At 47.4% G+C, this 13,197-nt stretch overlaps 1 protein-coding gene across 1 annotated transcript in view; it reads right to left on the reverse strand.

The window, feature by feature from the left end:
• The window catches only part of LOC132836985 (tumor necrosis factor receptor superfamily member 21-like), a 29,629-nt gene extending 16,938 nt beyond the window's left edge, over window positions 1-12,691 (reverse strand). Inside the window, exon 1 of the mRNA XM_060856590.1 lies at window positions 12,396-12,691. Within this exon, the coding sequence (XP_060712573.1) occupies window positions 12,396-12,428 (33 nt within the window). The 5' untranslated portion in view covers window positions 12,429-12,691. The remainder of the gene's footprint in view (window positions 1-12,395) is intronic.
• Between the last annotated feature and the right edge of the window lie 506 nt (window positions 12,692-13,197).

Below are 13,197 nucleotides of genomic sequence, written 5' to 3' on the forward strand. Positions count from 1 at the left end.
TGGAGCGACAGGTGGTGGTAGGAGATTTTAATTTTTCCAACATTGACTGGGATTCACTTTGTGTTCGAGGTTTCGATAGAGCAGAATTTGTAAGGAGCATCAAGGAGGGTTTTCTAGAGTAATATGTAAGTAGTCCAACTCGGGAAGAGGCCATACAGGATCTGGTGTTTGGAAATGAGCCCGGCCAGGTGGTTGGAGTTTCAGTGGGGAATTACTTTGGGAATAGTGAACACAATTCCATAAGTTTGAGAATACTCATTGAAAAAGACGAGAGTGGTCCGAAAGGAAGAGCGCTAAATTGGGGGAAGGTCACCTCTACCAAAATTCAGCAGGAGCTGGGGAACGTGGATTGGGAGCAACTGTTTGAAGGGAAATCCACATTCGATATGTGGCAGACTTTTAAAGAGAGGTTGATTCAAGTTCAGGAGAGTTCTGTGAAAATGAGGGACAGACTTGACAAGATGAGGGAAGCATCGATGACAGGTGAAATCGAGAGACTAGCTAAGAGGAAAAAGGAAGCGTACATAATATCTAGGCGACTGAAGACAATCAAAACTTTGGAAGAATATCGGGAATATAGGACCAATCTGAAACGAGGAATTAAGAGCGCTAAAAGGGGTAATGAGATATCCTTAGTGAGCAGGGTTAAGGAAAACCCAAAGCCTTTTATTCATAATTAAGGAGCAAGATGGTAACTAGAGAAAGGGTTGGCCCACTCAAGGACAAAGGAAGAAAGTAATGCATGGAATCAGAGAAAATGGGTGAGATTCTTAATGAGCACTTTGCTTCAGTAATCACCAAGGAGAGGGTCATGGCAGATGTTGAGATGAGGGATAGATCTTTGATTACTCTCGGTCAAGTCAGCATAAGATGGGAAGAAGTTCTGTGTATTCTAAAAGGCATTAAGGTGGACAAGTCCCCAGGACCGGGTGGGATCGATCCCAGGTTACTGAGGAGAGCGAGAAAGGAAATAGCTGGAGCTTTAACAGATATCTTTGTAGCATTCTTGAACACAGGTGAGGTCCTGGAGAACTGGAGAATTGCTAATGCTTTCCCCTTGTTTAAGAAGGGGAGCAGGGATAATCCAGGTAATTATAGACCGGTGAGCTTGATGTCAGTGGTAGGGAGGGTGCTGAAGAGGATACTGAGGGATAGGATCTATTCCCATTTGGAAGAAAATGGGCTTATCAGCGATAGGCAGCATTGTTTTGTTCAGTGAAGGTCCTCTCCTACAAACCTAATAGAATTCTTTGAAGAGGTGACAAAGTTGTTTGATGAGGGAAAGGATGTAGATGTCATATACATGGACTTGTAGGCTGATGGAGAAGGTGAAGTCGCAATGGGTCCAGGGTATTCTTGTTAGATGAATCGAGAACTGGCTGGGCAACAGGAGACAGAGTAGTTGTGGAAGGGAGCTTCTTAAAATGGAGACCTGTGACCACTGGTGTCCCACAGGAAGGTGTTGGGACCACTGTTGTTTGTAATATACATAAATGATTTGGAGGAAGGTGTAGGTTGCCTCATTAGCAAGTTTGCAGATGACATTAAGATTGATGCAGGAGCAGATAGTGAAGGGGATTGTCAGAGAATACTGCAGAATATACAAGGATTGGAGAGTTGGGCAGACAAATGGCAGATGGAGTTCAATCCAGACCAATGCGAGGTGATACATTTTGGAAGATGCAACTCCAGAGCGAACTATTTGGTAAATGGAAAAGTTCTGGGGAAAATTGAAATACAGAGATTTGGATATTCAGGTCCATTGTTTCCTGATGGTGGCAACACAAGTCAGTAGAGCAGTCAAGAAGGCATATGGCATGCGTTCCTTCATTGGACAGGGTATTGAATACAAGAGTTAGCAGGTCATGTTTCAGTTGTATAGGACATTGGTTCAGCCGTATTTGGAATACTGTGTACAGTTCTGGATGTCACATTACCAAAAGGGTGTGTATGTTTTGGAGAGGGTGCAGAGGAGGTTCACCAGGATGTTACCTGGTACGGAGGGCGCTAGCTGTGAGGAGAGGTTGAGGAGATGAGGATTATTTTCATGAGAAAGATGGAGATTGAGGGGGTTTCTGACTGAGGCCTACAAAAGCATGAGAGGTGTCGACAGGGTAGGCAGCAAGAAGCTTTTTCCCACAATTACTCGGGATCCCGAGTTCAAAGTGAGAGGGGAAGAGTTCAGGGGAGATATGCATGGAAAGTCCTTCACTCAGAGGGTGGTGGGTGCCAGGAACACATCGCCAGTGGAGGTGGTAGAGGCGGGCACGATAGCATCATTTAAGATGTCCCTAGACAGGTACACGAGTGGGCAGGGAGCAGAGGGACACAGATCCTTAGAAAATAGGCAGCAGATTTAGATGGAGGGTCTGGATCAGCACAGGCTTGGAGGGCTGAAGGGCCTGTTCCCGTGCCGGAATGTTCTTTGAAGCCATGCCTTTATACCGCCTGAATGCTAAACTCTGGACTTTCAACTCAAAACTTTCTCTTCCTTGATCGCGTTTGTCATTCACCCAGATTTCGGATACCTTGCCCTAATATCCACAGACTGGTTTGCTGTCAGAAGGCTGTCCCCTGGGAGGTTGACAGTATGGAAGGTAGAAATGCAAGTTGTTCCTTTGATTATTTTTCAAAAAACCCACAAGAGCTGAATGCAGTACCTAAAACGACACATGAATTCACTGCTGGACCTGTCCGGATGCACACACAAAACAATACGTCACAATGTTGCATCAGCCTTTTCCCTGAATGCTCCCATTTTCTCTGAGAATGATGCAAGTCAAAGACTTTACATCCTACGCCCACAAGTTGAACTGGCCTTCAACTTCCTGCACAGCAAGAAGCAGGCAAGGGAAGCACCAACTTTAAAAGTCACAAGACACCAACTTTAAAAGCAGACAAGGAGGGTTGGAGCATGTTCACCAATGCAGTTATACTTCAGTTAACAACGTTGAATTTGAATGTACTGTATACTGTGACAGGCAGCAGTGAGGTCAAGGCTAGTACTGACCCTCTGATACTGAATCTCAGCACACAGCACTGCACCTCCAACTTCACAGCACTCCCTCAGTATCGCTTCTTTAGCAGCATGGTACTCCCTCAGCACTGACCCTCCGACAGTGCGGTACTCCTGCGGCAATGACCCTCTGACAGTGCGGTACTCCCGCAGCACTGACCGTCCGACAGTGCAGCACTCCCTCAGCACTGACCCTCCGACGGTGCGGTACTCCCTCAGTACTGACCCTCCGACAGTGCGGTACTCCCTCAGCACTGACCCTCCGACAGTGCGGTACTCCCTCAGTACTGACCCTCCGACAGTGCGGTACTCCCTCAGTACTGACCCTCTGACAGTGCAGTACTCCCTCAGCACTGACCCTCCGACAGTGCGGTAATCCTGCAGCACTGACCCTCTGACAGTGCGGTACTCCCGCAGCACTGACCCTCCGACAGTGCAGCACTCCCTCAGTACTGACCCTCCGACAATGCAGCACTCCCTCAGTACTGACCCTCAGACAGTGCGGCACTCCCTCAGTACTGACTCTCCGACAGTGTGACCCATCCTCAGCACTGACCCTCCGACAGTGCAGCCCTCCCTCAGCACCGACCCTCCGACAGTGCGGCCCTCCCTCAGTACTGACCCTCCGACAGTGCGCCCCTCCCTCAGTACTGACTCTCCGGCAGTGCAACACTATGACAGTATTGCCCCCCCCAGATAATGGAACACTCCATCTGAACTGCCCCTCCAACAATGCGCTCTGCCTCAGCACTGACCCTCCAACAGTGCAGCACTCCCTCAGTATTGACTCCAACAGTCTGGCACTCCCTCAGTACTGACCCTCTGACAGTGCGGCACTAACTCAGCACTGACCCTCTGACAGTGCAGCACTGACCCTCTGACAGTGTGGTGCTCCCTCAGTACTCACCCTCCAACAGTGCAGCTCTCCCTCAGTACTGACCCTCTGGCAGTGTGACTCTCCCTCAGTACTGACCCTCTGACGTGTGGCACTCCCTCAGTACTGACCCTCTGACAGTGCGGCACTCCCTCAGTAGTGACCCTCTGACGTGTGGCACTCCCTCAGTACTGACCCTCTGACAGTGTGGCACTCCCTCAGTGCAGAATCTCTTGCAGTGCAGCACTTCAAGTGACTCAGTGATGAAAGAGGCACACACAGAACCAGGTCTCAAGTTGGACTAATGGATTTCATTTTGTTCACGACATGTTCAATAAATAAATATTTCATCTCTTGTTGCTGGAACCTTTGGCAGAGCTCTATAATGCACGATTGGCGTTTGTACATTCCCATGTTGGTAAGAAAAGGGAGATTCCACCACACAATAGACATCCATATCCCGGGGCAACATGAAATCATTCCACAGCTAAACCAAAGACCACCGCTTTAAATGTTTTGAAGTATACATCTGGGGACCCTTGTCTCTGCCACTTACATTCCAGTACCAAATATTAAAAATACAGGACATTGCAGATTGTGAAGAACACCCTTTCCAGACAGAATCTTTACATTTGGAACAGGGAAGTCAATTGAAAGTGAGTTCCTGTGACAGGAAACGCAATTTAAGGAATGCAATTCAAGTTCAGAACTTGTTAACTGTCACTGTTCAGTGTAGGTGCAATGAAGCACATTCATATCTTTCTGCTGACTTGTTAAACACAGCCCAGCGGTGAGGACTCTCACCTCTGAGTGTTGTGCATTCAAATCCCCATGCTTGGCCACAAATTTCAAAGGTCAAATGTACAGCCTGTCAGGAGCACTGCCTTTCAGTTTAGAGCTCAGTCTCCTTCGTGTGCTGCTTGTAAATGTCCCTCAGGGTTGGGGGGTGGCGCGTGGGTGGGTGGGCAGGAGGGAGGATTTCCAAAGGAAAGAGTGGAGTATTTCTCCCCCCTGTCAGACCTGGCTGACATGCACCCTTCAACCAACATCAACCACATGACCATATTGCTGCAGTCAGCTTGGCCGCTGCAATTCCAACAAACATTGACTACATTTCGAAAAGTACGTCACTGGGGGACATCTAGAGGGTGTTTGCTGCTTTATGCATTCATGTCACTTGCGCGGCCAGCATTCATTGTCCATCCTGAGATGAGCTGGAGAAGGGACTGTGCCGTTTGGGAGTTCCAGGCATTCGACCCAGTGACACTGAAAACGTGGTGATATATTTGCAAATCAGGACGGTGAGGTTAGCCACAGGGGTTTAGATAGGGTTGACCATGAGAACCTTTTTCCACGTATGGAGTCAGCTATTACGAGGGGGCATAGCTTTAAATTAAGGGGTGGTAGGTATAGGACAGATGTTAGGGGTAGATTCTTTACTCAGCGAGTCGTGAGTTCATGGAATGCCCTGCCAGTAGCAGTGGTGGACTCTCCCTCTTTATGGGCATTTAAACGGGCATTGGATAGGCATGTGGAGGATAGTGGGCTAGTGTAGTTTAGGTTGGCTTGGATCGGCGCAACATCGAGGGCCAAAGGGCGCTGTATTTTTCTATGTTCTATGAGTGGCACGGAGGGGAAAGTGCAGGGGGCAGTGTTCCCAGGTATCTGCTGCCCCTTGTCCTTCTTGATGGTCACGGTCATGGGTTTGGAAGGTGCTGTCTCAGGAACCTTGGTGAACATCTTGTAGATGGTAAACACTGCTGCTGCTCTGTGTGGTTGTGGAGGGAGTGAACGCGGGGTCAACCAAGCAAGCTGCTTTTGCACGAATCTTCTTGCATGCCATTGGAATTTGGACTTGTCCAGAATATTTCAATATCATAAGGCCTTAAGACATAGTAAAAGCGATTTGACCCATTCAGTCTGCTCCACCATTCAATCATGGCTGATAGGTTTTCCAACCTCATTTTCCTGCTTTCTCCACATAACCTTTGATCCTCTTGGCAATCAAGAACTTATCTATCCCTGTATTAAATATACTCAATGACCTGGCCTCCTCAACCTTCTGTGACAATGAATTTCATAGATTCCCACTCTCTGGCTGAAGACATTTCTCCTTATCTCCATTCCCGAAGGTCTTCCCTTCACTCTTAGGCTGTGCCCTTGGGTGCTAGTTTCTCCTACCAATGGAAACATCTTCCCAACATCCACCCTGTGCAGGCTGTTCAGAATTCTGAAAGTTTCAATCAGATCGTCCCTCATCCTTCTAAACTCCATCAAGTCTTGTCCCAGGGGGTCCTCAAACGTTTATCACATGTTAAGCCTTTCATTCCTGGGATCATTCACGTGAACCTTTTCTGGACTGGTTCCAAGGACAATATATCTTTCCTGAGGTGTGGGGCCCAACATTACTCACAATACTCGAAATACAGTGTGAATAAAACATGGTCCACCGTATTTCTGGCGTGTCCAATTCAGTTTCTGGTCAATCATAACCCTCAGAGTGATGATAGTGGAGCATTCAATGATGGCAATGTCACTGAATCTTATTTCTTCATTCTTCTCCCCCGAAGAATTTGTATTTTAGAATCTGTACCTCTGTATACATAAGACAGTGCAGTCAATGGGGACTTGTAAACTTTTCCCTGTAATCATTTAAGTTCATGTGACAATCAAGTTAATTCTAAGAGCACCAAGGGATAATGGGGGCCACAGTGGCTCAGTGGTTAGCAGTGCTGCCTCACAGCACCAGGGACTTGGGTTCGATTCCAGCCTTGGGCGACTGTCTGGGTGGAATTTGCATATTGTGTTTGTTGGGTTTTCTCTGGGTGCTTTGGTTTCCTCTCACAGTCCAAAGATGTGCAGAGTAGCTGGATTGGCCATAGGAAATGCAGGATACAGGTCGAAGGTAGGGGGGGCAGGTCTGGGTGGGATCCACTTCGGAGGGTCATTGAGGACTTGATGGGCTGAATGGCCTGCTTCCACACTGTAGATGCTTCTGTGATGCTTAGATTCTGTCCAGTTGAAGATGGTCATTGCCTGACAATTGTGTGTCGTGCAAAAGTTACTTGTTGCTTGCCAGTCAAGCTGGAATATTGTCTAGGTATTGCAACATATTAGATTAGATTCCCTCCAGTATGGAACAGGCCTATGGCCCAACAAGTCCACACTGGCCCTGTGAAGAGTAACTCACCCAGACCCATTCCCGTTCCCTATATTTAAACCTGACTAATGCACCGAATACTATGGGCAATTTAGCAGGGCCATTGCAACATATGGACTCGAACTGCTTCAGTACCTGAGCTGTTGCACATTATGCTGAATATTGTGAAACCCCAGCAGGAATCACCACTAATCCCATCCGGTCATCCTGAGCTGATCTTGGTCCAATAAGATTCCACAGCCACAACAGGTTTATTTGGAAGCACTAGCTTTCGGAGCGCTGTTCATTGAGAATGTAACTTTTTAAAATAAGTTCTGTGATTTACATATGAAAGAATTGAGACCAACATGGTCATTCTAAAAGATGAGAAACTTAAACAATCCAGGTCTTTTTCAATATATAATTTCAGTTACATCACAGTGTAAACCTTGGCTATAAATTCTGTGTCTTACAATCTTATTCTCCACAACCACCTGCTGAAGAAGCAGCACTCCGAAAGTTAGTGCTCCTAAATAAATCTGTTGGACTATCACCTGGTGTTGTGTGTTTTTTAACTTTATCCATCCCAAAAGCACTCTTTTCCAGGACTCACACTGGAGAAAGTGTGATCGAGAAAGAAATTCTTTTTCTGCCACTTTGCTCGGGCGAAATCTAACAGTGATTTCAACTCCCGGTCTTCAGATTTTGATTGCCTCTTCCTGGTGCCTTCATACATCTCTACTTAAATTGTCTCAGCTTCACAAAAACCCCTTCAGGGTTTAGCCAAACACTTCTGGATTCAATTAAAAATCACAATTTCAATATATAATTTCAGTTACATCACATTGTGAACTTTTCCTATAAATTCTGTGTCATACGATCTCATATTCCACAACCACCTGATGAAGGAGCAGCACTCTGAAAGCTAGTGCTTCCAAATAAACCTGTTGCACTATAATCTGGTGTTGGGTGATTTTTAATTTTGTACATCCCAGTCCAACACCGGCATCCCAAATCATGACTTCTGGACTCAGATTTTTACTCACCTCCTTACACTGAGGTAATCTATTTCTTAACAATTCTAAACTATCTTTGCCCTTTCTCAAGAACAACTGCTTTACACATTCAGTTTCAGCTGAGACTTCTGCAAAACTGCTGAACAGAAAATTTAAAAAGTTATCATTTTCAATCGACTTTTCCGATTCAAAAGGAAAAAAACGATTCCTGAGTTTCTAAATTGAAAACTGAATGCACAATTGTTAACTTTGATGAATGGTAAAAATTCTCCCACATTGAAACAAAAAGCTACTACTCTCTCAGAAATCTCTCTCACACGGTGTTTTAAAATAAATTACCATTACAAGACAATCATTAAACCTCTCAAATGTGCAGAAAACACATACGCCACCAGCTCAAACTTCAAAAAAGCCAAAATTAAATAAAAATATGTATAAATCAAACACATTACACGATACAGCTCCGGAGAACACACTCAGTCAAATGCAACTTGATGTCAAGGGCAGCCACTGTCATCTCCTGTATGTTTGTAACTAGAAGGATGCAAGCATCAAAATATAAGATCATCCTCAATTTGACCAACCTTTGGATGACGTAAAATCAAACAGGGAGTGCCAAATGAGGCAATCACATTCCAATCAACTGGCAAACAACCTCAACAGGTCTCTACATTTCCTGAACTGTGCCGAGGCAATGGCTTTCTGATATCAAGCTCTGACCAAAACTGATCCCACTTCTGGTTGGCAGTGAAGGTTTGGTCATTTTGGTGTGAGTCTGGAGTCTTATTTTACCCAGATCAGCTGAAGATGACAGGATGGGATCAGTGGTGATCCCTGCTGGAGTTTCACAATTTAACACAACTTGAAATCTTGCCTAGGAATCAGAGGGGACACTAGCGTGAAGGACACAAGTTCATTTATTTTTCTTTCATCTTCTCCGGGGCCTGAAAGTCCTGGGCAGAAACTAAAAAGTGGCAGATCAGGTCTTGGCATCTGACAAGGCAGAAATCGCACGACTTGATACATTCCAGGTCCCACCCATTTCACCTTCCAACATTGTTCAAGACTGACGCATCGAATATCATCAAAATTTCATATGGCAACACAATCAGTTGTCAACATTAGTTGGAGAGGAATGAAAAAACATCCTGCGCTCATTGAGTTGGAGAAATCACACTGAAACCAACTATTGGAAAAAAAACCAGAAAGACCATTTGTTCTGGCATAAATGTTGAACTCGGACATAATGAAAACACTGCAAACCCAGTCAGTCACCAACACCTATGAAGCAGACAGACAGAGACATGCCCACAGCTAAGCACCTCCACTCACCATCCCACTTAGCATTCCATCCGCCATCTTTAACTTTCACTCTCTCCATCACAGAATTACACTGGCAGTACAACGGACCAACGAGAACAACAACTGGCCTTTGTGTGACCTTCTAAACCCATGACCTCCATCTTTTGAAGGACAAGGGCAGCAAACTGATGGAAACACTGTCCAGCTGTAAGTTCGCCTCTCACCCACTCACCACTCTGACTTAGAAGTATATGGCTGGTCAGTGTCATTTTGTCAAAGTCCCTCCCCAATCGCATGATGGGTCTGCTGGCACCCCAAAGACCACAGCAGTTCAAGTAAATGGCTCATCACCACCTTCTCCAGGACAATTTAGAATTGGTCATCCCAGGGATCAGTCTGAGGAACTTCCATTACACTCTGTCTTTCACAAGTATGTCCTTCCTCAGGTAAAGTGGACAAAACTGGACACAGTTCTTCAGCTGTGCTCTCACCAAGGCTCTACTGAACTGCAGCAAGGAATCTGTTCTCCAATTCTCTGGTCACGAAGGCCAAAACCTAACTGTGACTATGAACAAAAGTCTTCCAAAATGATATCAATTGTTTGTTGTTTTACACAATGCGAGTGCAGAAAAGCTGGACTATTTTCTAAGGAGATAATATTCATATTTTTGACCAACACTGTCATGAACAGGTATAGAATATATTGTAAAAACATTAATGTAAGGTTGTCGATCATACTGAGTGGGCTAGAATATAGGGTAAGCACCATGCTGTAATTGTACACAGCACTGGCTACACCAAACCTAGGATTACTGCAAGCATTTCGGAGCACCAACATGTTGGAATGGTATACTGACCCTGGAGGACATGCAGCACAGACCTAAAAAAGATAGCTAAAAGGGTCAAATTACAAGCAGCGATTCCACTCGGGAGGATTGTATTCCCTGGAAATCACAGGTCGAAGGTGTTTTGTCAACGTTTTCCAAATACATAGTGGAATAGGTAGAGTAGATAATGAGAAACTGTTTGGCCAGTCAGGGAATGTAGAACTAGGGGTAACAGACCAAAGATTAGAGCAAGATCCTTCAGGAGTGAAATTATCAAACACTTTGACAGGCAGAGGATGGTAGGAATTTGGAATTTTCTTCTGCAAATGGCAATTGATATTAATTCAGTTGTTAATTCTAATAATAGATGGTTGTGATCCAAGGGTATTAAGGGATGCAGGGCAAAGATGGGTCTTTGGACCGAGGTCACGGTCTTGCTGAATGGCAGTGGGAAAGTTTGAGGGGCTGAATTATCTGCCCCTAGTCCTCTGACCTTACATGTGTTCACCCCTAAATCCACACAAATCAAGAGCAGGACATTTGGACCTTCAAGCCTAAGTCACCATTTGGTAAGAGCATAGCTGATCTGATGGTGGCCTCAACTCCACTTGCCCCATCCCCTCCCTTGTCAACCCAGAGTCTGCTTTAAAAATATTCAATGATACTGTTTCTATCCCTCACTGGGAACCAGGTCCCATGTAACCATGACCCTCGAAAATATTCTCCATCTTTGAATTTTTAAACGGTGTCTTCCTGTCCCTGTCTCGCCCACGGTCTTTGGTCATTCACAGGACAAATTTCCTTCAGGATCTGATATGTCCCATTCATCTCCCTTCCTGTTCTTAACCGCAAACGACATAGGCCCAGCAAGTCCCGCCATTTCCAGAACATTCTCCAGCCAGGAATCAGGAGTGAGCTTTCTCCAAACGGCTTCAAATGTATTTAGTTCCTTTTTTTAAAAAAAACGAGGAGACCAAAACTTCACACAATATTTGAAATGCTCCAAATGCTCTGTGAAACAGGAGTACAACATCCCAACATCTCTATCCCATCCTCCCCACCCCGACACCATTTGCCCTCACAGGTCTTGGATAAATTCAAGTTGTGCGGGTTTAAAACATCCCGCAGCACATAAAATGAAATCACCAGAAGAGAACACATTTGCGCAGAGAGCTAAAGGTTTTGTCAAAGAATTTGGTATTAAGGAGTGCCTGAAAGGATTAAGGAGAGGTCTGGGGAATTCCGAAGTTTCCAGGCCTCAGCAGCTGAAGGCAAATCTGCTGACGGTGACAGGGAGGCAGTAAAGGAGGCCAAGGAGCTGGACAGAGAGAGGGGTGAGCCCTCACAGCTCCTCAGCATTCCCTGTCCCAGCTCAGGGGTACTTGAGGAGCTCACTTGAAAGAACCAAGGAGTGAATTAGCGCAAGTGGAGTTGACATGGCCAGGGCGATAGAAGTTCCTGTGTACACAGCCAGGACTCTGAGAGGGCCCTGAACACACAGCCAAGGTTCTGAGAGGGTCCTGTCTACACAACCAGAGCTCTGAGAGGGTCCTGTGTACACAGCCAGGGCTCTGAGAGGGTCCTGTGTACACAGCCAGGGCTCTGAGAGGGTCCTGTGTACACAAGGAGCAGGAGATTCGACGTTTCGGGCATAAGCCCTTCTTCAGGAAGGTCCTGTGTACAGAATCAGGGCTCTGAGAGGGTCCTGTGTACACAACCAGGGCTCTGAGAGGGTCCTGTGTACAGAATCAGGGCTCTGAGAGGGTCCTGTGTACAGAATCAGGGCTCTGAGAGGGTCCTGTGTACACAGCCAGGGTCTGAGAGGGTCCTGTGTACAGAATCAGGGCTCTGAGAGGGTCCTGTGTACACAGCCAGGGTCCGAGAGGGTCCTGTGTACAGAATCAGGGCTCTGAGAGGGTCCTGTGTACACAGCCAGGGTCCGAGAGGGTCCTGTGTACACAGCCAGGGCTCTGAGAGGGTCCTGTGTACAGAATCAGGGCTCTGAGAGGGTCCTGTGTACACAGTCAGGGTCCGAGAGGGTCCTGTGTACACAGCCAGGGCTCTGAGAGGGTCCTGTGTACAGGAGCAGGGCTCTGAGCGGGTCCTGTGTACACAGCCAGGGTCTGAGAGGGTCCTGTGTACACAGCCAGTGAGGCACAGAGTTGCGGGAGAAAGTTTGCAAAGGGCAGGCCACAGTGAATATTTGAGGGATCTTACTCACCAGGAACACAGACACCAACACAGCCAAGTACATGGTGTGGCCGCTGGGCTGGTACAGACACTCTCTGTCACCCACAACAACTCCCTCCAAGGCTCAGGCAAAACAAAACAAAACAAAACAAAAAGCCCCACCGTCCCGGAGAGGGCTCTGAACCGGCGACAACTCGGGACGCGATCCTTCGCCAAAGTAAGTCCAGCCAACCACCCGGCAGCGCTCCGTGAGGAAATGAGTCAGGATCCAACTATGTCAGCTTTCACACAGAGAGAGGGAGAGAGGGAGAGGGAGGGAGGGAGAGAGAGATGAAAGCAGGAGAAGGGGGAGTGAGGCAGCCTCCTGAGAATCAGTAACAGGGAGGGGGGGAGATGAAGGTGAAGGGGGGAAAGAGGGAGGGGAAAGAGGAAGGGGGAAGGTGAGGGGAGGGGGAGGGGGGGGGGGGGGGGGGAGGGGGAGGGGAAGGTGAGGGGGAGGGGGAGGGGGAGGGGAAGGTGAGGGGGAGGGGGAAGGTGAGGGGGAGGGGGAGGGGGAGGGGAAGGTGGAGGGGGAGGGGGAGGGGAAGGTGAGGGGGAGGGGGAAGGTGAGGGGGAGGGGGAGGGTGAGGGGGAGGGGGAGGGGAAGGGGAGGGGTGAGGGGAGAGGGGAGGGGAGGGGGGAGGGGGAGGGGGGTGAGGGGAGGGGTGGAAGGTGAGGTGAGGGGTGAGGGTTGAGGTGAGGGGGGAAAGAGGGAGGGGGATGGTGAGGAGAGGGGGGAAAGAGGGAGGGGGAAGGTGAGGAGAGGGGGAGATAAAGGGGAAGGGGAAGGTGAG

Source organism: Hemiscyllium ocellatum, chromosome 48, assembly GCF_020745735.1.
Source record: "Hemiscyllium ocellatum isolate sHemOce1 chromosome 48, sHemOce1.pat.X.cur, whole genome shotgun sequence".
In the NCBI taxonomy this organism is placed as follows: domain Eukaryota; kingdom Metazoa; phylum Chordata; class Chondrichthyes; order Orectolobiformes; family Hemiscylliidae; genus Hemiscyllium; species Hemiscyllium ocellatum.